This window comes from Eptesicus fuscus, chromosome 20, assembly GCF_027574615.1.
Source record: "Eptesicus fuscus isolate TK198812 chromosome 20, DD_ASM_mEF_20220401, whole genome shotgun sequence".
NCBI lineage: Eukaryota > Metazoa > Chordata > Mammalia > Chiroptera > Vespertilionidae > Eptesicus > Eptesicus fuscus.
In genome coordinates this window covers 48,642,183-48,668,427 of record NC_072492.1, presented here as the reverse complement: position 1 = coordinate 48,668,427, position 26,245 = coordinate 48,642,183, and the positions used below count along the sequence as shown (strand labels likewise).

The 26,245-nt window shown below is 62.5% G+C and overlaps 2 protein-coding genes across 3 annotated transcripts; both read left to right on the top strand.

The window, feature by feature from the left end:
* The first annotated feature begins 5,067 nt into the window (after positions 1–5,067).
* Positions 5,068–12,515, top strand: WBP2 (WW domain binding protein 2). Of its 2 annotated transcripts, XM_008155046.3 has the most exons (8): positions 5,068–5,174; positions 7,652–7,760; positions 8,880–9,015; positions 9,781–9,873; positions 10,490–10,624; positions 10,778–10,900; positions 11,328–11,404; positions 11,512–12,515. In XM_008155046.3, the coding sequence occupies exons 1-8, from the start codon at positions 5,116–5,118 to the stop codon at positions 11,563–11,565; spliced, it is 786 nt and encodes a 261-aa protein (XP_008153268.1). In that variant the 5' UTR covers positions 5,068–5,115; the 3' UTR covers positions 11,566–12,515. The 2 variants fall into 2 exon arrangements, with proteins under 2 accessions (XP_008153268.1, XP_008153269.1); XM_008155047.3 differs by lacking the exon at positions 10,490–10,624.
* Positions 12,516–13,728: 1,213 nt separating this feature from the next.
* On the top strand, positions 13,729–26,002 carry UNC13D (unc-13 homolog D). Its single transcript, XM_008155048.3, has 32 exons — positions 13,729–13,845; positions 14,538–14,573; positions 14,801–14,908; positions 15,035–15,094; positions 15,176–15,242; positions 15,452–15,635; positions 16,114–16,158; positions 16,277–16,345; positions 16,496–16,565; positions 16,709–16,813; positions 16,909–17,001; positions 17,077–17,180; positions 18,159–18,276; positions 18,399–18,523; positions 18,666–18,756; positions 18,833–18,889; positions 18,961–19,058; positions 19,157–19,208; positions 19,287–19,420; positions 19,528–19,648; positions 20,283–20,426; positions 20,588–20,686; positions 20,784–20,990; positions 21,137–21,205; positions 21,573–21,652; positions 23,060–23,165; positions 23,244–23,315; positions 23,941–24,024; positions 24,118–24,238; positions 24,439–24,562; positions 25,005–25,201; positions 25,679–26,002. Exons 1-32 carry the CDS (start codon positions 13,729–13,731, stop codon positions 25,798–25,800), a joined length of 3,279 nt encoding a protein of 1,092 aa, XP_008153270.2. The 3' UTR covers positions 25,801–26,002.
* The last annotated feature ends 243 nt before the right edge of the window (positions 26,003–26,245 follow it).

Below are 26,245 nucleotides of genomic sequence, written 5' to 3'. Positions count from 1 at the left end.
GACACATGCCTGGGTTGTGGGCTCGATCCCCAGTGCGGGGGCATGCAGGAGGTAGCCGATCAGTGATTCTCTCTCATCATTGATGATTCTCTCTCTCTCCCTCTCGCTTCCTCTCTGAAATCAATAAAAAAAATATGTTTTAAAAAATAAATGATCCTGCCACCCCCAGAGGTCGAGAACTACGTAAGCCACACTGGCCCGCCCTTCAGCACGCGGCCTGGGGAGCCATAAATATGGGGCAGATTCAGCTCCAGGAACACGGGTCCCATCGAGTGGGTGCTCTTCTCCTCCTCCCCCAGCTCCTCCCTCCCCCCTCCCCCCAGCCCACCCCGTCCTTTCTTCTGGAACGGGAAGGGGGCTTTCAAGACGAGGATTGCAAAACCTCTTCAGTGCTTAACCATTAGCAAGTTTTTAAAATAACAAAGTAGAATAGAGAATATTGGAGAACAATATAAAATAAAACTTGTCCCAGACGCACAGCTTTTTTTTTTTTTTTTTTAGCTGATGTAATCCAGTCTCCTTTTGGGGGGAAATAGCTTAAGCACTTAAACCTTAAGCGATTTTTCAATAAACCTTCACGGCATGAAGCGCGTTTCTGGGAATGAGCTCCCCACCACCCAGCTGTCTGGTCAGGCGCCCGGTCTCCTCTGGCCAAACAGTGGCTCCCGGGCAGTTCACCCCAGGATGGCCCGCGGCCCGCCAGAGGGAGGCGGGAAGTAGTCTTAGTCCGGTGTGGGTTCTGGAGGGTTCTGAGCAGGGTCCACAGCAAGCGAGGGTCAGGCCAGTCCTGGGCGGGGGGGCTGCTGGCCTGAGCAGGGATTAGAAGCAGCGGGATTCACGAGTGTTGGGTGCTGCAGTTTAGCAGGGGGCACCCCCAATGGTGAGGAATTGCCAGGCCTGCCTGGGGTATTTCTGGTAAGAAAGCAGCAGTCGCTGAGGGAGGGGGTCCTCATGACCTCTGACCACTGCTGCGTGACCTCGGGAGAAGGGGGTCCCCTGCAGCGTGGCTGGGGCTTCGCCGGCATCTCCCCTCCCAGCCGGGGCGATGCAGGCTGTTTGCTTGTCCAGCTGATTTTCACTCTTTCTTTGCACTTATAAATACACACCCGGTCGTATGGGTCTCGCTATAAAATGTATTGCTTGCTGCGGGTCAAAGTTTAAACACAAGGAAATGTTGGCGGCAGCAGGAAGGACAGCGGGTGTGAGACGGACGGGGTCAGACCCACCTGGGTCCAGCAACCTCGGGACCTGGGTTCGGGCTGGGAAAGAATTCAGAGCCAAGACCCAAACTGTAAGAGAACATTTGCTGAGCAAATCCCAGGGGAGAAGTCATTCCTGGAAGACGTGGCCTTAGGAAGCAGTTACAGAGGCAAAGGAAGGCCCTGGGAGCGGGGAGTGAGGAAGGGGGACGAGGAGGAGGTGGAGAGAGGTGAGGGCCTGCTCCCGGGAGGGAGAGCACACTGGGTCCTCTGTCCTAAGGATTTAAGGGTGGAGATTTTAGGGGAGGTCCCCGGGGAAGGTCCCATTAGGGTATTCCGCAGCTTTCCAGCTGTGTCCTTGCAGGCTGCTGGCCTCCAGGTCAGAGGTCCTTAGCCAACGCGGTTAGTCCTGAGGTCGGCCTTGGTGTAGCTGGTCCGGTTTTGCTGCTCTTCTGGGCCTGGAGCTGAAATACCACTGAGGCCTGGAGGTTATCGCTAGGGCGGAAAGGTGCGGAGGTCTAAGCCTGTGACCACAGGTATGCTAGGGCAGGAAAGGTCCCTTGGGGGCGAGGTCCCCCCTACAATTGTCCGTTGCTAGGCACCCAGGCTTTCCTCCCTGGTGACCTTCTGGATCTGGCCCGTCGTCCTTGCTCTGCTCAAGTCTCACTGCCCACCGCGGAAAGCCACCCCCTGGCACACGGCTTCTCCCCCTTTGTGAGGTCTTGCCACACAAAGAGAGTGATTATTTGTTCAGCACAAATGATACTTGTTCTGCTCACTGAGGCAAAGAGATGAAGCTTCTTCGGGGTCAGGAGGGTCCAGGGGCTCTCTTACCTTGGACCCCACCTGGCTGCCCTGGAGTAGGGGGGGAGCAGTGTTTCTCAGGCATACTCACACCCCTTCTTAGCACACCTCAAGATGCTTGGGTCTGGGGAAGAGGAGTACTTACAGCTTAACAAAAAGCGGCCATTTCTGGAAACAGCCTGTGTGGACTAGAAGGCAGGAGAGGTCTGAGCTCTGAGGCCTGGGCCCAGACGGGGGCTTTTGCCGCAGACTTGGATCAGCAATGAACTGCCCCTGAGCCGACCGGTGTGGGTGCTGGGAACCGCCGGGCCCTCCACGGCCTGGGAGCAGCCCTAAGGATGTGTTTTTATAACATTTGCAAAAGTTGGACATTTAAGCCGGAATCCGCTAAGCCTGCTATCTCTTTCCACTCCGACTTCCTCCTTATCACATTTCCCCTCCGGTCGGGAGACCTCAGTGTGGCCACAGCACTGTGTATTCAGGATTGTGTCTGTTAGTTTAGACCCTGAGAAATACAATAGCTACTAAAAAGGGCTCCTGGTGGGTAACTGGGCTCCAAAAAAATAAAATAAAATGAAGAGCCTAGCAGCCATCTCTCTACAGCAGGGCCTCTCACGCAAACTGCGCTTCGGGAAGAAGCCAGCACTGAGCTGCCTGCCTGCAAGGAGCTTCTGCCAGCGGAGCCAGCCCGTGTAGAGGAGCTCCTGGGACCCTGTTTCTACCAGTGGGACTGAGGCTCCCCCAGCCAATTGGAGCTGCACAGCTGTAGCCCATCTTCATCACTGACCAATCAGAGCGGCTCCATTCTGACCAATCAGGACAGCGCCTGTTGGGCCACTGTTGGGAGCTGGTGCACCAAAAGGTTGCTTGTCAGAAAGAGGCCGCGGACGGGTGTGAGGCTCTTCTTCCTTCCTCTTTCTCTAAAAACCAATACACTACTCTTCCTAAAAAGAAAAAGAAAAGGCCCTGACGGGGAGGCTCAGTTGGTTGGGCGCCGTCCCATGCCCCTTTGATTCCTGCTCAGGGCACATGCCCGGGTTTGGGGCTTGGTCCCTGGTAGGGGGCGTGCAGAGAGCAGCAGATGGATGTCTCAGACTCACATCAGTGTTTCTCTCTCTCTCTCTCTCTCAAAATAAAAATTAAAAATCTTAAGAAACAAAACAAAACTGTTGGGATTTGGTGTCCTCATTTGCATGAGAATGGACCAATCAGGGACCAGGGGCCGGGACTTCTGTCTCTATAAGCCTGGTCCCCTGCGGCTGTGAGAACACTTTCCCTTTCCACCAAAGACGGCATTCAACACTGAAGGTGCCAGAGCAGACCAGCACAGACCAGGGCAGGGCTCGTGCAGGAGGCAACCAATCAATGTGTTTCTCTCACATCAATATTTCTCTCTGTCGTTCCCTCTCTCTTCCACACTCTCTCTCTAAAACTCAATGGAAAAATATCCTCTGATGAAAAAATATATATATATATATATATATATATATATATATATATCCTCTGGTGAGGATTTTTAAAAAGTTAAATTAAGTAGGTGGACCCCAAGACTGGTCACCGCGTGTCAGGAAATCAGCTGTTTGTCTGCAATGAAACTCTGAGCCCTTAGGATGAATGATGCACCAGCACCTCCATGCCGGGGTGAGATGCTCACATTCCCCCTTAAAAATCCCCCTCGAGGTGGGGGAGTTGACTAACTACAGATGCCCAGTAGGGCCACCCAATGCTAAGTCACAAGCTGAAACGAATCAGCCCTATTTTGTAAGCTGCCAGCCCCACATTGTGCCTAATTTCATTCAGTCTGGTTAAAATCTTCCAGCCAGGACGCTGCGGGGACCGGCTGGACCACAAAGCCAGAACATTCTAGAGGGAGCAGTGCCACCTGGAGGCCAGTTGTGGTGAAGGCGGCAATGAGGTGGGACACGGGACAGTGAATTTGGTGGGGAGAACACGGAGATTCTCACCGCCCACCTGTTAGGGTCTGGGTTGCTTTTTTTTTTTAATTTGTTTTGGTTGTTTTTTGCTTTTTTTTTTTTTATTGATTGCAGAGAGGAAGGGAGAGGGTGAGAGAAACATCAATGATGAGAGAGTATCATTGATGGGCTCCGGCACGCCACCTACTGGGGATCCAGCCCACAACCGGGGCATGTGCCATGACCAGGAATTCAGCTGTGACCTCCTGGTTCTCAGGTCAAGGCTCAACCACTGAGCCACGCTGGCCGGGCTAGGGTCTGGGTTTGATGTCATGAAGGGAAAGTTTTTCTTGACTCTTCTCTGCCAGCTACCCAGCCCACCACGTCCTGCAACAGAGACTGGGTCTTGCACTCATCTATGTATATGGCTCAGTGACTATCCAAGTGGGATGTAAAGTCATCTAGTAAGTGCTCCATAATGTTGAGGGAGTGAAGATGCCCTTGTAAGGTGACTGTTCTGCGCTCCACACACCAGATTTAGATTACAGCCCCCATTCTGTGTGTCCAGTGCTTTTTTTTTTTTATATATATTTTCATTTATTTCAGAAAGGAAGGGAGAGGGAGAGAGAGAAACAATGATGAGAATCACTGATCAGCTGCCTCCCGCATGCCCCCCACTGGGGACCGAGCCTGCCACCCGGGCATGTGGCCCCGACCAGAATCGAATCCGGACTCTTAAGTCCACAGGCCAAGGCTCTATCCACTGAGCAAAACCAGCTAGGGATGTCCAGTGTTTGTTTTTTTAATTAATTTCCCCTGTGATGCGCCCAACTATTCATTCCACAAGGTGGGGAGTACACAGGAGGATTAGTTAGGCAAGGTAGTGAATCATCCAGGCCTATGGTCTGGAAGACTACAAGTTCCAGAATGCCTCCTTCATTAGTATACAGAGAGGCTGAGGGAGCATTGCCTTCTGGGAATTGTAGTCTTCCAGTTGTTTGTGATGCAGGCGAAACTAGGCGGAAGGGGGAGAGAGTGTAAACTCTTGACCACGTGACATTCGAGATCAGGTGGTTGGGCCAGCCTCTGTCTAAGAGCTGTGATTGGCTGGCTCTATTACTAACGACGCCACTAGGGGCGGGCCGAGAGGAGCGCAAGCGCACTGCGTTGCTAGTCTTGGGACCTCTTTCCAAGAGACTATGGCGCTCAACAAGAATCACTCGGAGGGCGGCGGAGTGATCGTCAACAACACCGAGAGGTGAAAACGCTGCACAAGACCCGGGAGGCCCGAAGGGAGGGCGACAGGAGTGTGGGCGGTGGGCGCTGGGCAAAAATATCGGCGAAGAGGGGAGATTGATGGGCTGCGGCGTAGGGGGGGTAACGGCTGGGGGCGGGGCCGGAGGAAGGTGGGTGGGTCGCGGGGGAGGGGCCGGGTTCCACGATCTGCTTGGGATGGGGGTGGGGCGGCTGACGGGGACGAAGTTTAAGGAAGCCAGTGGGGCCGAGGGGGTCCCAGAAAATGCGACTTTTAAGTGATGGGAAGAGCCTCCGACAGAAATAATTGCCGTTTATTGGGCGTTTACTGTGTTACTACGCATCAGGCACTGCCCTTCTCCTACCTTATTTAATACGTAAATCCTGTGGGGCAGATACTATTATTATACACATTTTACATGTAGGGACTCTAGCGGGGGAGGGGGGCACAGAGAGGTCAAGTAACTTGCCCGAGATCACAGAGCTGTAACAGAGGTGGAATTCCAGGAAAGGAATCTTGACTCCAAAATCAATAGGTGAAACTTGCAGTATGTTCCAGAACTGCTCAGACGAGAAACAGGCCCGAGCTGAGATTAGATAGATATCGTTTGTCAAGCGCCTAACACATTTCCTGCCCCGGTGCCGTTTTTTGCCTCTTCCTCTTGCATCCCTGTTGGCTTCGGTAATTCCCCAGAGCAGAGGTCTCCCAACTTGAAGATTCTTTCTACCAACCCCCTCCCCCCGCGTCTGGGCTGCTTGGATGGCTCCTCTCTCCTGGCGCCTTGGGCCTTGAGCATCAGACCAGCCCGCCCTGGTTGAGCTGTGCTGAGCCCCAAGCTCTTGGTCAAGGCAGAAGGAGCTTAGGAGGAGCCTGAGTCCCCAGAGGAGATTTGGTGGATCAGAGCCTGGAGCCGGCTCAGGGCAGCACCCAGCCCCGGAGCCGCCTCCGGGAATGCTGGATGAGTCAGAGTCTTGAGAACGCCTAGCGCCCTCACCTAAGAGTGCTGACTCTCCATCTTACCTGCTCGGACTCTGCCAGGCCATCCTGTTCCTGGTAACGACCTCTTTTCTCTGAACTATACTTCCCTTTTTCAGTACCAGTCCCTCCCGCTTACCCTCCCCAGCGAAGGAAGTTGTGATATTTGGGAGGAGGAGGAAGAAGACAAATGGAACCACGTGAATTTAGACCAACCTTGTTATCTTATAATCGGAGAAACCTCACGTGGCTCCCAGTTTGTAGTCTGCGTGCTCGAGCCAGTCCCTGGCCTGACAAACACTTTTGATGCCATGTGGTAACATCGCCCGGGACTGTTCTTCTTACCCTCTCAGTGAGCTTTTTTCTGGGACAAGCTGTGTCAGCTCTGTGGGGCCTCCTGCCTGGCGTCGGGCTCAGTGCTGCTAAACAGTGGTGTGCCTTGTTTCAGAAGACGCCTCATCCTGAAAACAGAATGTGTACACAGTCTTTGGCGTTTAAATTCGTGCTCAGAATTTCAAGTGTAAAATAGTCCTCCTCACTCTTCAGGTCAGGAACCCCTTGAGAGTGATGAAAGCTATAGGTTTTCCCAGGAAAAATCCAGGTACAGGATCACCTCTGGGGTTTCAGGGACTGACATCCCTGCAGACCCAGCTTAGGAGCCCCTGGTTTGAAGGAACCCCGAAGTCAGCCGTTTTGTAATGTGTAATCAAGTCTTAGGATGTTTATGTGTTAGGATTAAAAAACAAACCAACAACATCCTAACCCCGTGGTTGGCAAACTGCAGCTCTCGAGCCACAGGCGGCTCTTTGGCCCCTTGAGTGTGGCTCTTCCACAAAATACCACGGCCTGGGCGAGTCTATTTTGAAGAAGTGGCGTTAGAAGAGTTTAAAAAATGTGGCTCTCAAAAGAAATTTCAGTCGTTGTACTGTTGACATTTGGCTCTGTGGACTAATGAGTTTGCTGACCACTGCCCTAACTGGTTTGGCTCAGTGGATAGAGGGTCAGCCGGCAGACTGAGGAGTCCCAGGTTTGATTCCAGTCAAGGGCACATGCCTGGGTGGCGGGCTCAATCCCCAGTTGGGGGCATGCAGGAGGCGGCTGATCAATGATTCTCTCTCATTGATGTTTCTAATACTCTCTCCCTCTCCCTTCCTCTCTGAAATCAATAAAAATATATGAAAAAAAAAAAAAAAAACAACGAAAATGGAACACCTATCATAAGGACTCCGAAGGAGATAGGCGTGACCTCAGATAACCTAACCTGCTCGCCGCAGCCCGGCGGCTCCTCTGCTGCGCTGGCCACTCCGGCGGGTGGCGGGGCTGGGAAATTCCGTAGAACCCCACTCGCTCGGCTCTCCCATGGCCGTGGGAATGGTTTCCTTGCAGCCATGTTGAAACTTCAAGAGACGGCATGCCAGGTCCCTGCTTTCCAGGAGGGTCCGGTCCCTGGGTGACGGATCGGGGCTGCAGACTGTCTCATCAGACCCTCTCTTTTCCCATCGCAGCATCCTCATGTCCTATGAGCATGTCGAACTTACGTTCAATGACATGAAGAATGTGCCGGAGGCCTTCAAAGGGACCAAGAAAGGCACCGTCTACCTTACCCCGTACCGGGTGAGTCGCCCCTTGCAGTGGTTGGTTTGGAGGCGTGGCTCCTGCAGGCTGATGGGAGTCTTGGGGCAGCCTCAGTCTTGTGAGTCCAGTGGCCTCTGGACCACGTGATGTTAGTTCCTCACTCCGGAGCTGCTCTGCCACGTGCTGCTGGGTCCTAGAACCACCAGCTGTTTGTGCAGCCGAACTGAGCACCGGGCAGCGAACCTGCACGTCCCAGCGCTGCCGCTTCGTAAGCTCCGTGTTCTGGAGGCAGCTGCTGGGGTGGCCTGGCCTGGGGCGGAGAGGCGGCTGCTATTTCGATTTCTGTCGGCGTAGCCTCCAGGCCTTTGCACATCAGAGCGATCAATATGGTAACCAGGATGCAGTAACACAACCACAGCCTCCGGACCGGGCGAGAGCCCGGCACAGCCCTGCAGAGCGAGGAATGCCAGTGCACAGTGGCCTCGCCTGAGAGCTACCCAGGCGACAGGGACGTCCAGAGAAATACCACGGGCGTTCCTGGGAAAGGCCCTGGGGTTGCCCACGAGTCAGGCTTGCCTGGCTGGGGAGCATCGCATCCTCGTGTTCGCCCCCAGGATTGAGCAGCAAAAGGGGAGGCTCCACGCCCATGTCGGGTGGGTCAGGTGGCATCTTCGGTCACTGGAGCTGTGGGTTTGAAACAGATGGTTCTGCAAGCACGGGTGTGAGACTTGCTGTCTGGGCAGTGAGTCTGGGGAGGGGTCCCTCAGCCCCCCTCCGAGCTCCAACGCCCTCGCCACGCCTTCGTTCTTGGTTCTGCAAAGCTCAGTCCAGACCTCCCTCCGGACTCCTCCCCTGCCTCTGCCCCAGCTTTGCAGGCCCTGTCACCTCCGCACCACATCCGCCGCCGCCTCCACCGCCTAAGTGACGGCAGTCTGCTCACGTGCTGCCTGTGAGTGGCACGGTTTTCTGGCGACTGCAGTCGGGCCTCTCCCTGTGAAAGGCGCTCTCCAGGAGGGGCTGGTGCCGGCGGAGCGCGCTGGCTGCTGGGCCCTGGCTCGGGCTGCCCGCCCCGCTCTGGCGTGGACTCGCCCACACAGGAAGCGATGGCCGGTGGGCGGCGGTCTGGCTGGTGATGGTTCTCGTCTTCTCTCGCTGCAGGTCATCTTTCTGTCCAAGGGGAAGGATGCCATGCGGTCCTTCATGATGCCCTTCTACCTGATGAAGGACTGTGAGATCAAACAGCCCGTGTTCGGTGCAAACTACATCAAGGGGACGGTGCAGGCCGAGGCAGGAGGTGGGTGCCTCGGGGGGGGAGGGGCTTAGGGACATCCGTGGGGCTTCCAGAGAGGATGCCTTGGAGATGCCTCTTTGGTCCCTTCCCGTCCCAGCTTGTCCTCTTCCTGGCTCCGAGTTAGCTCCCCGCACCCACCCCTGGGCGCCAGCTGTTCAGCGGAGGTGGGTTTTGGTTGGCCAGAATGGGAAGTGCTGGCTGGAAGGTGGCAGCGCACACCACCTTGGCAGAGAGGGAGCGGCGGAGTGACCTGGCGTGTGGAAGGGCCTCGCTGGAGCCCGAGGGGCCCTCTCTCTGATGCCCGGGAGGCCCTGCTTGGCAGGCTCTTTCACGGGCGCCCTTGACCTCTGCCCAGCCCCCCGGCCCTCCCCCGGCCCCGGGAGCTCGCGTTGTCACTGAGGGGCTCACAGGTGCCCTTTGGCGGGAGCCAGGCCAGAGGGTCCGGAGTCCATCCTTAGGCCCCTCAGGGTGAGGTCAGCTCTGAACTTGAACGTCGGTGGTTGCTGACGGTGCCTGCTCCTGGGAAGGGGCTTGATTGGGGTGGGAGGCCCTGGTGCAGGTGCCTCAGTGCTGAGCGGGAGGACAGGTTTGTCCCGAGAAGGAGAAGCCCCGGTTGCAAAGGGCTCGCGCCGGAGGCGGAGGTCCGGTCCATCCCATCGAGGCTGCGGACCGGCCCTTCCCGCCGCCGCGGGGCGTGGCCGGCGGAGAGGACCGCGGTCTCAGCGTGACGGTGTCCTCCTCCTGACGTGGCTGCGCTGTCGTCCTCAGGTGGCTGGGAAGGCTCTGCCTCATACAAGCTGACCTTCACGGCGGGGGGCGCCATCGAGTTCGGGCAGCGCATGCTGCAGGTGGCCTCGCAAGGTATGGGCTCTCAAACCCGGGCGAGGACAGTGAAGTGTGGTGTTTGTTCGTTGGGTTTGTTTGCCTTTGGTTTGGTTTTTAAATACTCCAGGGCTAAGCCTCGGCCTGGGCTGCCCAGGCGGGGCGTGGGGAGGAAGCCTGTGATTGGCACCACCTGCCCTGCCCTGAAGGCTGGCTTCTGCCTGGCGCAGGGTTGGACACTCGGCCGAAGCTGTTTGGCCTCATGAAATCCAAACGCCCTACAATTAAGCTGCTTGGGGGGTTGTGACCAGAACCCTCAGACAGACGCTTGAAGTTCCCGGAGCTGTGTGCACAGGCGTCCTCACCTAGTCCAGCCTCACCAGCCCCAGCCCTGAGCCTGCCTCCCCTCTCCCTCTCCCCCTCTCCCTCTCCCTCTCTCTCCCTCTTCCCCTGTTCTTGACCTCCCCACTCTGACCTCTGTCCCCATCCTGACCCTCGCCGTGTTCTGACCAAGGTCAACTCAAGTGTCGGGGGAGAGGATGGCGTGGGATAAGGCACGTCTGCTGTGCACATCCTGGGACCCTGAGCGCCCCTCCCAGGGGTGGGCCCTCTCCCAGCCCCGAGGCTGAGCTCACTTCTCTCCCTGTCCTTACAGCCTCCCGAGGCGAAGCCCCCCCTGGAGCCTATGGGTACTCCTACCTGCCCAGCGGGCCCTATGTCTTCCCCCCGCCCGTCGCCAATGGAATGTACCCCTGCCCTCCTGGCTACCCCTACCCACCGCCCCCACCTGGTGAGTGTGTCCTTTGCTGCCTACCCCTCACCCACCCACTAACCAGCCCCACCCAGGCCAGGGCGGTGTAGAGGGGAGACGCTGTGGGACCGGCTCCAGGACTAACGGGGGGCTGGCCGCTCACTGGGTCCCTGTCCCTCTCTTGCCGAGCAGAGTTCTATCCAGGACCTCCCATGATGGACGGGGCCATGGGATACGTGCAGCCCCCACCACCGCCCTACCCGGGGCCCATGGAACCGCCGGTCAGCGGCCCTGAGGTCCCCTCCACTCCTGCAGGTGAGGCCCCGGCTGCCCGCCGTCCTGGGAAACCAGCCCTGTCCCAGGGCTGCACGAGGGGCCTCGGAACGGTGGAGGTTGGCGGGGAGCCCCGTGGTGACTGCCCTGCCCGCAGTGTGGGGGCTCAGGATGAGGAGCTGGTCATGTGCCCGGGTCCAGGCAGGTCTCCCTCTGCCTCGGCCTCTCAGCTGCTCAGCTCCGAGCAGATGGTTCCGGGCCACCTGGTGGGGTGGTGCCCGGAAGGGAGGACTGGGGGGGACAGTGGCGGGGGGAGGGGGGCCCCCCTAAGGAAAAGCCAAGGCTGTGCTGTGGGCAGAGCTGGGTCCTAGCGCCCTGCCCTGAGCAGCGCGGCCACTGGGCTGAGAGCAGCCCCAGCCCCGGGGCGGCTGGAGAGGGGGAGGCTCATCCCTGGTGTTGGCCTTCACAGCCGAAGCCAAGGCCGCAGAAGCAGCTGCCAGCGCCTACTACAACCCGGACAACCCGCACACCGTCTACATGCCCACGGTGGGTGCGGGCCGGAGCAGGGCGGCCACAGGTGGCTGGGACTTAGGGGCGGGGAGACCTTGGCTGGGTTCGAACCTTCTAATTGATCTTTCCTTCCTCCCTCACAGAACCAGCCTCCGCCCCCTCCCTACTACCCCCCGGAGGATAAGAAGACCCAGTAGACCCCCCGCCTCCTGCCTCTCATCACTCATCCTCGTTCCTTCCCTCCCCTTGGGGCCGGGGCTGGGGTGGGGTGCTGGGGAGGCCTTGTTCTTCCTCCAGGTCTGACTATAAAACACTTGCCAGGAACGGGCGTCGATGAAAAGGAGGGGCCCCTGACTGGGAGCTGCACCCCCAGCTCCCCACACCATCCCGGGCCCACACGTGCCCAGCGCACTTCCTCGCAGCATCCGGGCTCTCCTCGGGGTGCGGGGTCCCCCAGTTCCTGTCTTGCTCTAGTAGCTTCTGCCCACGGAGGGACTCTGGCCACCTCCTCTGCCGCAGTCCAGCTCCCTCGTTTGGCGGCCACGTCCTCAGCCTCCGGTCCTCCCGAGGGCCGCAGCCCTGCCCACACTCCCTGCCCGCGGCCTGGGCCTGGCCGCGGAGGCCCCTCCGCCCGACTCTCCGCTCACATTCCGCCCCAGCACCTCCGGCCGTCACCCTGCCTCCCCGTGTGCGGAGCTTTAACATGAGCTTCCAGGGGGCGGCATTCCGGCCGGGCACCGAGGCTCCTGTTTCTGGGGTTGGCTTCCCTCGGCCCCTTTCCCGTCCAGAGGGGCTCCTGGGACTGGAGAACGCGTGTGCGTCCCAGCATGCCACTGCTGGGTGGGCTGGAACACGGGCCGCTGCGCCCGGACCTGCCTGGATGCGGCTGACCCGACGGCCCACGCCCCTCGCCGGCCCTCTTCCCCTTAGGCTTCCACCTGGTTGGCGACGTGCCCCGTGCACTCAGACTTGCCCCCCCCACCCCCCCGCTCCTGGACTGCCGTGAAGTGAGGAGGTGGTTATGTAAAGAGAATGCCCTATTTATTTGACAAAACAATTCCAGTTAATATATTAATGTGAAATAAACCCTGTTTGCACCTTGATTTGTTTGCTGAAAATGTGAAGCAGTAAAAGTGAAGTAACTGGACCGTGTCTGGCTCTGTGTGACTGAGGCGCCCCGGGGAGGAGAGCCGTCAGTCCGGCTCCGAGGCCTGGAGGGCGGGGGCGTGTGCCCTCCTGTGGGAGTCCCTTGTTCTCCGGCCCATTTGGGCCCAGGAAGCTAAGGCCTCTCGTCTCCATTTCCCAGCGGTTACTCAGCAACTGTGCCCCCCCCATCCCCCGAGACCCTGGGGCTGGTGCCGCCCAGCAATGCCCTGGAGAGGAGGCTGGAGGCCGGGCCAGCTCGCTGTGAGGTCCTGTGTCCCTGGCCGCGCGCTCACCACCTTGGCAGTGCGGCCGGGCCCAGGCTCGGCCCGGGGGCTGCTCAGCTCGCGAGAGGGGCCCTGGAGCCGGCCAGACTGGCCCCGCAGGACATGATGAGCCGCCCTCCTTGTGACCCTTAGTGCCCAGGCAGGGGGGTAGGAAGGAGCCGAGTCCATGCCCAGGCCTGTCCTCCCCCCTCCCCCCCCCCCCCCCCCCCCTGCCGCAGCCTGGGCTTGGCCTGGGCAGGTCCTGAGCTCTGAGAAAGCCGAGCCCTGAGTGTCCACTTTCCTGCCTCTTCGGGACCAAGGTGCCCTCTGGAGGGAGGCCAGGCTCTGCCTCGGCCTCGCCGCCCCTGCCAGCCCAGCTCGGGGCAGCATTTGAAGGGGCGCCCTCCTGGCTGGCCTGTGGGGGCAGGGCCTTCGGGCCGTCCCCGCCTGGCGCAGCCTGGCCGTCACCTAGCTGGAATGTCACCTGTGGGGTGGAGCAGGCTGAGCAGTTGGCCACCTGCCGGGGAGGCACCTCCCTGGAGCCCCCACCCTGTGCCCTGCCCACCCCCACCCCAGGTCTGGGGCCCATTCAGGAAATGTGGGTGGGAAGCCCACCCACCCAGGGAGTCCGCCCGCCTGCCGCCCCCTGCTGGGGAGCACGGACCTCCGAGCCTCTGCGGGCGGGTGGGGTGGGGTGGGTGGGGCCGGGCCCGCCCATGAGGCCACCCTCTGCCTCCAGCCCCGGAGTTCCTCCCAGGGTCCCACAGGCAGTGGGAGGGAGGAAGGTGCCGGCCCCACGGGCCTCTGAGGTGGTGAAACCCTGACCTGACCCTCTCGCCACCTGCCTCCTTCCCCTGCCGGCTCGGGGGCCGCCCTCGGCCCTTTGCACAATCCTGCGGCTTCACTATCTTCCCCGCAGCAGCGGCGCGGAGGGCAGGGCGGCCGGCCACCATGGCGACACTCCTCTCCCACCCGCAGCGGCGCCCCCCCCTCTTGCGACAGGCCATCAAGATAAGGCGCCGCAAGGTCCGAGATACAGAGGATCCCCTGCCCCAACCGACACGGGAGGTAGGAGTGACTTCAGCGGGAGCAGAGCTGGCCGGGGTGGGGCTCTGTGGTCTGGGGTGCGGGCCCCACCTCGCTGGGGCTGGGGCTGGGGCTGAGGGTGTGCTGCCTCCCTTGCCCTCCCCCTGGGCAGAGCCTTCTGGGTCAGCAGAGCAGGGTCTGTGTTCTCTGGGCCACCCCTGGGCCTCAGGTCGGGGTCTGAGCCCCTGTCTCTGGTGGAAACACCCCGCCCCCCCCCCAGCTCCTCGGGCTCCAAAGGCACCGGCTCCATCGGGCAGGGAGGGCCCCCACCGGGCCAGGCGGCTTGGGGACCAGCTGAGCAACCCCCAGGCCTGCTTGCCATGACCCCCCATCTCCCACCTCCGCTGCCGGGCCTCACTTCCGCCGCTGGGGCGCGAGCGTGGCCGCCGATAAGCGGTGCTGCTTCCTCTGGGGAAGGAAAGGAGGGGGGCCCGGGGGCCGAGGACTCACGCTGCTGGGGCAGCTGAGCACCGATGGACCTCGGCGGCCACAGGCCCGGAGCCGAGGAAGGCGGCCCAGGGGCCGGCCCCCCAGGAGGCCTGCTGGGGGAACAGGTGCGCGGGGGGGAGTGGGGGGACTGGATGCCGGGCCGGGCCTGCTCTGCGAGGAGCCGCTCCTGCGGTCCAGGCCCTGACCCCGGTCCCGACACTTTGTCTTTCCACCTTGCTCCCCAGATCGAGCCTCCATCCCACCACTTCTCCCCGGAGCAGGTAAGGATCGGGCGGAGTGTGGGGACCCAGAGAGGGGCTGGGAGGCAGCCTGCATCCTCCCAAGCAGCCCTGGCATCCTGGCCGAGCCTGAGGGCCACAGCCCCCCCCCCCCCCGCATGTGTGGGTGCCCCGGCCCCGCTGCGGCAGGCGGTGCGGTGTCCCGGGCCTGGTGCGGCTCGGCCTTGTGGTGGGTGGACGGGTGCTGAGGTGACCCCGCTGTGTCTCAGCGGGCCCTGCTCTACGAGGAGGCTCTCTACACCGTCCTGCACCGCGTGGGGAAGCCTGAGCCCAGCCACGTGACGGAGGCCTCGGAGCTGCTGCGCTACCTGCAGGAGGTGAGCCCAGCACCCCCCCCCCCTACCCCTAACCCCCCCCCCACCCCCGCAGCCTGGACTCAGGCATCCTCCTTCCCCGCCTGGCCACTCCCCACCCACGCCCGGCCCCCTCGCTCCTCCTCCCAGGCCTTCCACATGGAGCCCCCGGAGCACCAGCGGATGCTGCAGCAGGTCCAGGAGCTCGAGGTAACCCTGGCCCGGGGCCCCCTGGGCAAGGCCGGGGCTGGGAGCCCCTCTGTCACTCAGGCGCCCCCCCTCTCTCTCCAGAAGCCAGTGTTTTGCCTGAAGGCCACGGTGAAGCAAGCCAAGGGCATCCTGGGCAAGGATGTCAGCGGTGAGTGGTGCTGGGCCCGAGGGCCTCCTTCCCGCCCCTTCCTCTCCCGGCATCGCCGTCGGACCCGGAACTCTGGGTGGGGGCTCGGCTCCCCCAGACACCCCGAGGCTGCCCTGGCGCTGATGGCTCCTTGCCCTCGGAGTCTGGGGTGGGGGTGATGAAGGACCCTCCCACGGAGCCCGGCCAACACCCTCCCCCTCTCCTCCCAGGGTTCAGTGACCCCTACTGCCTGCTGGGCATCGAGCAGGGGGTGGGCGTGCCGGGGGGCAGCCCGGGGTCGCGGCGGCGGCAGCCGAAGGCCGTGGTGAGGCACACCATCCCCGAGGAGCAGACCCACCGCACCCAGGTCATCGCCCAGACGCTCAACCCCGTCTGGGACGAGACCTTCATCCTGTACGTGGCCCCGTCCCAGTGGGAGGGGTCCCCCGGGAGTGAGACCAGCAGGACTTCCTGGCCTCCGGAGGGGCCTGGCTTGACCCGAGGAGAGGCCTGCTCCTGAGGCAGGGTGGACACGCAGGGCGGACACACGGGGCGGACACACGGGGCGCACACGCAGGGCGGACACGCAGGGCGGACACGCAGGGTGCACACGCAGGTGGACACGCAGGGCGCACACGCAGGGCGCACACGCAGGGCTGGCCGTGTGCTGGCGGGGTGGGGGGTGCAGCGGTCAGCTTGCGGGGCTGATCTGGGGAAGCCTGAGCCTTAACTTAAAGGAGGAGGGGAGGTGGAGTTGCCAGGAAGCGGCTAAGTGCAGAGCGGGGGGCGCTCCTGGGGACGGCAGCCTCGCGAGAAGCCCTGGGCTGGGGCGGCCGTGGCTGGACGAGGCGTTTACCCGCCGAGGCCTCACCGTGTCCTCCTCTCCCCACAGGGAGTTTGAGGACATCAGCAGCTCGAGCTTTCACCTGGACATGTGGTGAGGAGCCGGCCCCGCTGTGGGGTGGGGGCGAGGGGGGGCGAGGTGTCAGCCTCCACCCCACGGGGTCGGGAGCCCCAGGCGGCCCTCGGCCTCCAGCTCGCACCTGTGCCGCCAGGGACCTGGACACTGTGGAGTCCGTCAGGCACAAGCTCGGGGAGCTCACAGACCTGCATGGGCTGCGAAGGTGGGTGCCGCCGGGCTCCCCGGGAAGGAGTGGGGGCTCCCCCCACACACCCAACACCAGTTGTGGGGCCCTGTGGCCGCACGTGGGGGGCAGGTGCCATCCTGGCCCTCGGGCCCGGGCCCGTGTCCTCACGCACCCTGCCCGGAACAGGATCTTCAAGGATGCCCGCAAGGACAAGGGCCAAGACGACTTTCTGGGCAACGTGGTTCTGAGGCTCCAGGTGAGGGGGTGGGGAGAGGCGGGGAGGCAGGAGGGGGTCAGCGAGGGCGTCCGGGGCGGGTTCCAGGTCTGCCTCCTGGCGCCTCCCTGTCCCCCCCACTCGTGGGCGTGAGCATCTCCTGACACTCCCCCCCCCGCCGCCAGGACCTGCGCTGCCGGGAGGATCAGTGGTACCGTCTGGAGCCCTGCACCGAGACCTACCCCGACCGTGGTCAGTGCCACCTCCAGTTCCAGCTCATTCACAAGCGGGTAGGTCTGGGCCAAGGGCCAGGGGCCTCCCAGTGGGCTGGACGGGCCCCACCGGGCACGGGGGGCTCGGCTCACCCCACACTGCCCTCCTGCAGAGAGCCACAGCCGCCAGCCGCTCCCAGCCCAGCTGCACGGTGCACCTCCACCTGCTGCAGCAGCTCGTGGCCCACGAGGTCACCCAGCACCAGGTACCGCCCTCCAGGGGCTGGGCAGGGCCCGGGTCTGCCTGCCAGGCCCTGACACCCCTCCCCCTGCCCCCTCAGGCAGGCAGTACCTCCTGGGACGGGTCGCTGAGTCCCCAGGCCGCCACCATCCTGTTTCTCCACGCCACCCAGAAGGACCTGTCCGACTTCCACCAGTCCATGGCGTGAGCGCACCCCCCTCCCGTCCCTTCCGGCCCCCTGTGGGCTGGCAGCCCGGAGTCTAACCCCCCAGAAATTCTGTTGGGCCTAAACGGTGTGTTTTCGGTTCTGAGTTCGTTACCAACTTGTAAAATGGGGAGGCTTCCGTGCAGATTCCTATCGCCAGCTCTCTCGGAACCTCCGCGCTGCCTCCCCGCGCTGCCTCCTGCTGGCTCCGTGGCTCAGAGCGGAGTGGCATGTCCTCCCCAGGCCGTCACGTTGCCCTCAGGCCCAGTCGCTCCCTGCCATCGCCTGAATCCTGGGCGTCTGAGTTTGCCAGCCCTGCCCCAGGCCCACCCCACTTCCCAATGCCACTGCCGTCCTGCGGCAAATCTGGGCACTGAGGGTATGGCTCCGCGCCGGGCCTGTCACATCCCCGGGGTCACAGCAGATTGTGGGAAGGCCAGGCAGGCGCACATGTGAGCTCACAGACATTGCAGTGCCCACGGGGGTCGGGAGGAGGGCACAGCGGATGCTGCCCTGAGCAGGGGCTGACCCCTGGCACTGGAGTCAGGGGTGGAAGGAGGCAGCTCTAGGACGGGGGCAGGTGGGGGGTCAGGGGCGGCTGAGACTGGAACAGCACCGATGAGGAGGGCCTGGTTTGCCCACCGGGCCCAAGCCTGCCACGCAGGTGGCCGCCACGTCCCGGCAGGGACAGTACCAGGGCTGTGTCCTCCCCCACCCTCCCACTCGAACCTTGTCCCATCGCCATCGCCACCTCGGGGAAGTCTCCCCTGAATTATCTAAAGGGAAGTTCCAGCCAGTTTTGCTCAAGTCTCCAAATGGGATTTTTCAAACGCAGCAAGAAAGCCAAATTTTAAAACCACAAGTGTCCTCATTTAAGAGATGGGCGATTAACTTAGGCGCCGTCCCTCCGAGGCTGGGCAAGCAGCGGGAAGGGAGGTGCCCAACCTGGCCAGGCTGAGGGCTTCCGTGTGCCACAGGCAGTGGCTGGCCTACAGCCGAGTCTACCAGAGCCTGGAGTTCCCCAGCAGCTGCCTCCTGCACCCCATCACCAGCATCGAGTACCAGTGGATCCAGGGCCGTCTCCAGGCAGAGCAGGTGGGCTGGGGCGGGGTGAGGGGTGTTGGGGAGGCAGGGCCCAGGGACGGGAGCGGCTGTGGGGGCCCCATCATGCAGCTCGGGCCTCACCGCATCTCCTGGGCACCTTCCTGGGCCTGCAGCGGGAGGAGCTGGCCACCTCCTTCAGCTCCCTGCTGGCCTATGGCCTGTCCCTCATCCGGAGGTTCCGCACCGTCTTCCCCCTCTCGGTGGCCGACTCCCCGGCCCGGCTGCGGTCTCTCCTCAGGTCAGTGTGGTCCGGGACTAGGGCACCGCGGGGGCACCTGCAGGGATGGGGCGCAGTGGAGGGCGGGGGTGTGGGGGGGGCACCTGCAGGGATGGGGCGCTGTGGAGGGCGGGGGTGTGGGCAGCAGGCTCTGTCCTCACAGGGTCCTGGTCCAGATGTGCAAGACGAAGGCGTTTGGAGAGCTGTGCCCAGACAGTGCCCCCCTGCCCCACCTGGTGACGGAGGCGCTGCGGGTATGGTACCCCCTGGGGATGGGGAGGCGTGTGCCTGGGCCGAGCTACCCCCCTGCTCACTGCCTCTTGCCCACAGGCTGGCACCGTCGAATGGTTCCACCTGAAGCAGCAGCACCATCAGCCCATGGTGCAGGTGAGGGCTGTGCAGGGCGGTGGCTGGGTGCCTGCTCTCCCAGCCCTGCTCACTGCCTCTGTCCCCGCCAGGGCCTGCTGGAGGCGGGCAAGGCCCTGCTGAGCCTGGTCCAGGACATCACTGGCGACCTGCACCAGTGCCAGCGCACCTGGAACAAGGTCTTCCACAAGTGAGCGCGCTGGGCTGGGAGAGCGGGGGAGGGGCTCAGCCCGCGGGCCAGGGGGACCCCGGGGTGCGGCACCAGGTCACCCGCTGCCCCTCCCGCAGTGCTCTGAAGATCGACCTCTTCTCCATGGCCTTCCTGGAGCTGCAGTGGCTGGTGAGTCCCGGGCCCAGGCCTCTCCCGCTCCCTCCACCCTGGCCCTGGAGCCCCGCCCACCTCGCCGTCCCCTCGCAGGTGGCCAAGCGGGTGCAGGACCACACGGCCGCGGCGGTGAGCGGCCCGGTGTCCCCAGAGGTGGGCGAGAGCCTGTTCCAGCTCTACATCAGCCTCAAGGAGCTCTGCCGGCTGGGCCCGGCGCCCTCGGAGAGGTGGGCCGCAGGCGGGCAGCGGGTGCGCAGGGACAGGAGGGCCCGCCCCGCCCCCCCCCCCCACGCGCTGGCCCGGCCTTCCCAGGCTGAGTCCTGGCTCTCCCCAGGGATGGAGTCCTGGCCCTGCACGGCTTCCACCGCTGGTTCCAGCCCGCCATCCCCTCCTGGCTGCAGAAGACGTACAGCGTCGCCCTGGCTCGGGTGCAGCGCGCGGTGCAGATGGACCAGGTGGGGGCGGGGCGGGGCGGGGGCGGGGCCTCGGCTTTAGGGTGGGGCTTGGGGCTCTGCTGGGACCTCAGGATGTTCAGAAGCAGGTCACTGGTGATAAAGGATGCTTTTATTTTTCATTTTTATTATTTAAAAAATATTTTTTTATTGATTTCAGAGAGGAAGGGGGAGGGAGAGAAACATAGAAACATCAATGACGAATTATTGATCGGCTGCCTCCTGCACGCCCCCTACTGGGGATCAAGCCCAAAACCTGGGCATGTGCTCTGTCCTGGAATCAAACCTGGTTCATAGGTCGGCACTCAGCCACTGAGCCACTGCGGCCGGGCTGAAGGATGCTTTTAGGCCAGCTGTATGCAAACGCCGCCTCCTGTTATCCTTGGAGCTGTGGCTTCCTTTTGCAGACGGATTCTTGAAAGGGGTGGGGCGGGGGGTGAGAGTGGGGGTGGCGAGGGCAGTGGGGGTGCGGGTGGTGGGGTTTGGGGGGATGGTGGGGTTGTGGGGAGGGGAGTCTGGGCAGAGCCTTGCTCGTTCCCTGTAGCCCCCTGCCCAGCTCTGTTTGCAGATGGCAGAAGCAAGGAGTGCTGTGGGAGGGAGGAGGGAGCCCTCCTTTCTGACTGTCCCCGTCTCCCAGCTGGTGCCCCTGGGTGAGCTGACCAAGCACAGCACCTCGGCTGTGGACCTGTCCACCTGCTTCGCCCAGATCGGCCACACTGCCCAGCAGCTGGACTGGCCCGACCCAGAGGAGGCCTTCATGATCACCGTCAAGTTCGTGGAGGTGCAGCATCTTCCCGCGTCCTTCCCGCCTTTCAAGGCAGCCTCATGCCCGCCCAGCCTGGCTCTCCAAGGCCTGCCTCCCAAGTCCTTGGGATTCCTGTGCCTTCGCCCTCTGCCCCTCCTGGGTGCCCCCCATTGACCCCCCCCTCCTCCTCACCCCAGGACACCTGTCGGCTGGCCCTGGTGTACTGCAGCCTGATAAAGGCCCGGGCTCGGGAGCTCGCTGCAGGCCAGAAGGACCAGGGCCTGGCAGCCAATATGGTGAGGACCAGCTGGGGGCGGGGCTGGGCTGGGGTAGAGCCTGCCCCACCTGCCCCTATTGAGGGAGCTCTGCGTCCCTGTGCCCTCCTGCCCCCAGCTGTGCGTGGTGGTGAATGACATGGAGCAGCTGCGGCTGGTGATCGGCCGGCTCCCTGCCCAGCTGGCATGGGAGGCGCTGGAGCAGCGGGTCGGGGCGGTGCTGGAGCAGGGGCAGCTGCGGAACACGCTGCACGCCCAGCTGCAGAGCGCGCTGGCGGGGCTCAACCACGAGATCCGCACCGGCGTCCGCACCCTGGCCGAGCAGGTACTTGTCCGACCCACGGTGACCCCGGCCCACCCATCCTCAGCCTAAAGCCTCCCCCCCGCTCCCAGCAGGCTGATGTCCAGCCCCCACTCCTTCCTGAACCTACACTCAGGCCCTGGCCTCCCCCTGCTGTTCTGTGTCTGCAGCTGGAGGTGGGCATCGCCAAGCACATCCACAATCTGGTGGGCGTCAGGCAGTCCGTGCTGCCGGAGGATGTGAGTGCTCCCTCTGGCCGACCTTGGCCAGCTCTGTGGGTCTAGACTTGCGAAGGAGAACAGGTTGGGCAGAGGGCTGGACGTCATGGGTGTCCGAGATAAGTCCCCCAGACCAGACATGGGCAAGGAATGTCCCCTCCTGGGCCTCGGGTTCCTCCTTGGGCGCTGAGGGGGCGGGGCTGGGACATTCCCCCAGCTCTCCCAGGGCGGTCAGTGTGGGGCTGCCACGGGGCAGGGCTGGGACTTGGCATCCTTCTCGGCTGCCTGTTCACACAGCCCGCTGGCCGGTCTCGTCTGCCAGCAGGGATAGGGAGGCACACCTGGGATGGTTGGGAGGCTCCTCACTAAGAACCGCCCCTCCCCGCAGGCCATCCTGCCCCTGATGAAGTTCCTGGAGGTGGAGCTCTGCTACATGAACACCAACCTGGTGCAGGAGAACTTCAGCAGGTGCAGCAGCGCTGCCCTGGGCGCCCACACCCACCCCGGCTCCACCCCCCCCTTTCCCGGCTCCGCACCGTTCCCAGGGGAGGAGGCCCCCGGCCTCTGCCTTGGTGCTCGCTCCAGGGACAGGGAGCTCACTACCTGACGTCCTTTCTCCACTAGCCCCGGGCCCTCCGGCCTCGCAGACTGCCCCCTAACGTCATGGGCAGCTGGTTTCCTCTCCCATGACTCGGGGCAGTGGGGGATGAGGTCAAGGGCGTGGGGTCTGGACAAGCTGGATTCAGACTCCTGCTTCGCCGCTGCTGGGGGTGGTCTTGAGTGGATGACTCCAGTTTTCTGTGTAGACGGTCGTAGTTCTGGCCTCTATTAGGGCTCAATGAGTCGCTGACGTGCTGGGAGCAGAGCCTGCACAAAGGAAGAGGCCTGTGAGCTGCAGGCACAGCGCAGTGGGGGGTGCTAGATCCCCAGGTGGCCGTGGGCCCGCCCCTGCTCCACTGCTAGTGATGGGGGCTATATTTTTAAACATATATATATTGTTATTGATTTCAGAGAGCAAGGGAGAGAGGGGAAAAAACATCAATGAGAGAGAATCATTGATCGGCTGCCCCCTGCATGCCCCCACTGGGGATCAAGCCTGCAACCCAGGCATGTGCGCCGACCAGAATTGAACCTGGGACACTTTAGTCTGCAGGCTGATGCTCTATCCACTGAGCCAATCCGGCTAGGCCAGCAGCCCACCTTCTTTATTTCTTAAGCCATAGAATGCCCGTTGTTGAGCTTTGATTTTCACCTAAAACGGAATTTGATCTCCACCCAGAGAGGAGCTTTACGCTCCACCGTCTCAGAAGCCCGTAGAGCAGTGACCGGTGCACGAGCATGTGACTAAGTTAGCTTCCTTTATTGTCGACCTCCGCATTCCTCACCGCACGTTTCTGTACCTCACTGCCGGGCCCCACTCTGACACGTGACATGTCAGCTGTTTCAGGTAGTTGTTAGGCCCGTGGCTTGGCTGCTCCCTTTTCCTCACAGCAGCTGGCAGATGCTCCTCCGTGTGGGGTGCTGAGATCCTATTCGTTTGGCTGCTGCCATCTTGACCCATGATCAGTCACTGGGGAGCAGCCTCCCCCACCCCTTGTTTGTTGGGGGTTGATAATCCTGAGAAGGCTTCTGCACGAGGTTGGGAGACACGCTGGGTAGGACGGGCCCAACTCCCCGCCCCTTGCCCTCAGGAGACCAGCCCTCACTCCCTGCCGGGGCCCTGGCCCCCGTCTCTCCTGTGAAGCAGGTGGGGGGTGAGGTGAGGAGGAGCTGTGCATGGGCCTGGGTCCCTGAGGTCCTTTCTCAAAAGCATCTCTGCTTCCTCCTCTCCCGTCTCTCTGTCCTGTGTCTGGCATCCCTCGGCGCCTCACCCAGCCTTTTGACCCTGCTCTGGACCCACACGCTCACGGTGCTGGCCGAGGTGGCCGCCGCCCAGCGGAGCTGCCCCCCGGCCTCTAGGAGGCTGGAGATCGCGCTGCAGGTAAGAATCCAGGGACGCGATGATAGCCCTGTTGGCGTGTGTGCGGGGTCACCGCTGACGTGTCTGCTCATCCTCTAGAACCTGGAGATCTGCTTCTACGCCGAGGGCTGTGGCCTGCCGCCCGAGGCCCTGCACACGGCCACCTTCAAGGTACGGGCCTTGGGTGTGCCTGGGGTGGGGGGAGCCGGCCCTCCTGTGCTCACCTGTGTCCAGGAGAGCTGCGTAACCACAGCACCTCGCCCCAAATGAAAACGTGGGCCCGTTTAGCCCTCGCTGGTTTGGCTCAGTGGATAGAGCCTCAGACCGAAGGGTCCCAGGTTCGATTCCGGTCAAGGGTATGTACCTCGGTTGCAACCCCGGCCCGGGTCACGGTGCGTGCACGAGGCAACCAATCGATGCGTCTCTCTCACATGGAAGTTTCCCTCTCTCTGTCTCTCTCGCTTTCTTCCTCTCTCTCTAAAAATCAATGGAAAAATATCCTCAGGTGAGGATAGTAAAACAACAAAAAAACCGTGGGCTTCTTTTTCCAAAGAAAGGAAGCAGCAGCAGCAGCACGTGAAGCCAGGCGTGAGGGTCTGAGCATGTGGAGGGGTCTATGGGTGGCTCGCCTGTCCCCCAGGGCAGTCCTGAGGGTGTGGCCCCTGCCTGTGTCCCGGGGCGCCCAGAGCTTCCCATGTCAGATGAACGTCTCCCTCTCGGCTGCGAGCTCCCGGAGGGCAGCGCTGGCCGAGCAGAGTGTGACGTTCAGGTGACTTTGGGCTGGGCCCGTTCGCAGGACCTGCAGAGGGACTTGGAGCTGCAGGCGGCCTCCAGCCGGGAGCTCATCAGGAAGTACTTCCTCAGCCGCCTGGAGAAGCAGGTGCGGCCCGTCCCCTGGCGCCCGCCCGAAGCCCCGCCCACGTGCCCCGCCCTAAGCCCCGCCCCCGGTGACGCCCACGTGCCCCGCCCCCAGGCCGAAACAAGCACCGAGGAGCTCGGGGCCGTGACCATCAAGGCTTCCTACCGCGCCTCCGAGCAGAAGCTGCGCGTGGAGCTGCTCAGCGCCTCCAACCTGCTGCCCCTGGACGCCAACGGTGAGTGGGCGCTGCCCGCTGGTCACTCCGGGCCCCTGGGGGCTCTGCTCGCCCCGCGGGAGCACGGGGTGCACTTCCTCCGGATGACCAGGAGGGGGCAGTGCTGCTGAGCGGCCCAGCTGCAGGGAGTGGAGGCTGGACGGGGGTCTGGGATATCCTTGGCCATTGTACGCCCCCCACCACCACCCGCCACTTGCCAGGCTCCAGCGACCCCTTTGTCCAGCTGACCTTGGAGCCCAGGCACGAATTCCCTGAGCTGGCTCCCCGGGAGACCCAAAAGCACAAGAAGGACCTTCACCCGCTGTTTGATGAGACCTTTGAATTGTGAGTGGGTCCCACTTGCAGCGCTTCCCCAGCCCTGGACCAGCTCCTGCTGACTGGGCCCCAGGGGCTCCCCTGAGGTGACCTCCTTTGGGTCCGTGGGAGGGGCACCTGGGACAAGGGTTTGCTGGCATCAGTCCCAAACCTGCTTCCTGGGAGGGGCCAGGCTGTTGGGGGAGACTCCCCATGTCACTTCCAGGGAAGGGTCCTGACCTGAAGTCCGCTGTTGCCCAACACCGGCGGCCCAGCCCCGGGACCTAGGGCCCCTGGTTTAAAGCATCAGACCATGTGGCCCATACTTTGCAATCCCTCCCTCCCCCAATCTGGCATCTTCCTCCCAGTCCTGGCCTGTCCTCAGGAACAGGAGGTGAGCCCATGAGCGGGGGTGGATGGCAGTGGCAGTGTGTGGGGTGGGCAGCCGAGGCCAACTCTGCCCCCCACCCAGCCTGGTGCCTGCTGAGCCGTGCCGGAAGGACGGGGCCTGCCTCCTGCTCACGGTGCTGGACCACGACACGCTGGGCGCCGATGACCTGGAAGGGGAGGCCTTCCTGCCTCTGCGCTCGGTGCACGGCCTGAGTGGGACTGAGGAGCCTGGGGAGGTGCCGCAGACGCGCCTGCCCCTCACCTACCCCCTGCCCAACGGTAGGCCTGAGCCCAGCGCTGGGGGTGCAGGGGAGGGGCAGCCTGTAAAGGCTCAGACTGAGGCCCCCAGAGGTGAAGCCATTGGAGCCAGCGTGGTGGCTGATGTTGCTGAGACCTCTGGGTCAATCAAGCAACGAGCGCCATGGACGCTGGGCCACGTGTAGGGACCGTCTCTGGTGGAGGAAGGTCGCCATTTCCCTGGGGAGGGCCCATCTTGCTAACAGGACGAGGTCACGTTTGTGCACTTATGGGCCAGCTCCACTTACTTGACACATATTAACTTTTTCAATCCGCACAACCACCCAATGAGGCAGATACTATTATTGCTATTTTATAGACAAGTAAACTGAGGCACAAAGAGGTTAGCTAACCTGAGGTCCTCATATTAGAAGGTAACAGGTCGATTGCTGTCCTCTGCACTACCCAGGCACTGCCTCCCCCCCCCCTCAACCTAACCCCCAACGCCTCTCTTCACAGGGGACCCAGTCCTGCGGCTGCTGGAGAGCAGGAAGGGGGACCGTGAGGCCCAGGCGTTTGTGAAGCTGCGGCGGCAGCGAGCCAAGCAGGCCTCCCAGCATGCCCCGCAGCCGGGGAGATAGCCGTGGAGGGGGAGCTCCTGGTAGGGACAGGCTTTCCTGGGAGGGCTGGGGTGTCCCCACCGCAGTGCAGCCCTCCGGCCTGGCCTAACACTCAGAGGGCTCTGCAAGGCTGGGAGGCCCAGAGTGCAGACCCCTCCGGTCTCCTGCCAGAGCGGAGCCCCCCGGTGCTGGGGACACCATCAGCAGTATTTATACTTTCCCCCCCCCCCCCCCTTCAGCCTTGGCCTCAGCATTCTCTGCCAAATCCCAGCACCGGGCGGGGGCAGCTGTGCATCTCCTGCCCCTGCTCCTCTGGGAAAAGTGCTGGCACAGCAGGGGCTCAGCCATCTGTCCCCCCAGAAACCGATTCCAGCCACTGGGTGTGGGTGGGCTCCCTTGGGCCTCTTCTTCAGCACCCCCACTCAGACTCATTGGGGCCAGGGCTGTGGGCACAACTGCCCTGGGG

Coding starts and splice junctions, on each gene's coding strand:
- UNC13D (XM_008155048.3), top strand. CDS start 13,729: ATGGCGACACTCCTCTCCCACCCGCAGCGGCGCCCCCCCCTCTTGCGA. Junction 20,427..20,587: donor TCACCGTCAAGTTCGTGGAG/GTGCAGCATCTT, acceptor TCCTCACCCCAG/GACACCTGTCGGCTGGCCCT. Junction 21,206..21,572: donor AGTCCGTGCTGCCGGAGGAT/GTGAGTGCTCCC, acceptor CCCTCCCCGCAG/GCCATCCTGCCCCTGATGAA.
- WBP2 (XM_008155046.3), top strand. CDS start 5,116: ATGGCGCTCAACAAGAATCACTCGGAGGGCGGCGGAGTGATCGTCAAC. Junction 7,761..8,879: donor TCTACCTTACCCCGTACCGG/GTGAGTCGCCCC, acceptor CTCTCGCTGCAG/GTCATCTTTCTGTCCAAGGG. Junction 11,405..11,511: donor ACACCGTCTACATGCCCACG/GTGGGTGCGGGC, acceptor CCTCCCTCACAG/AACCAGCCTCCGCCCCCTCC.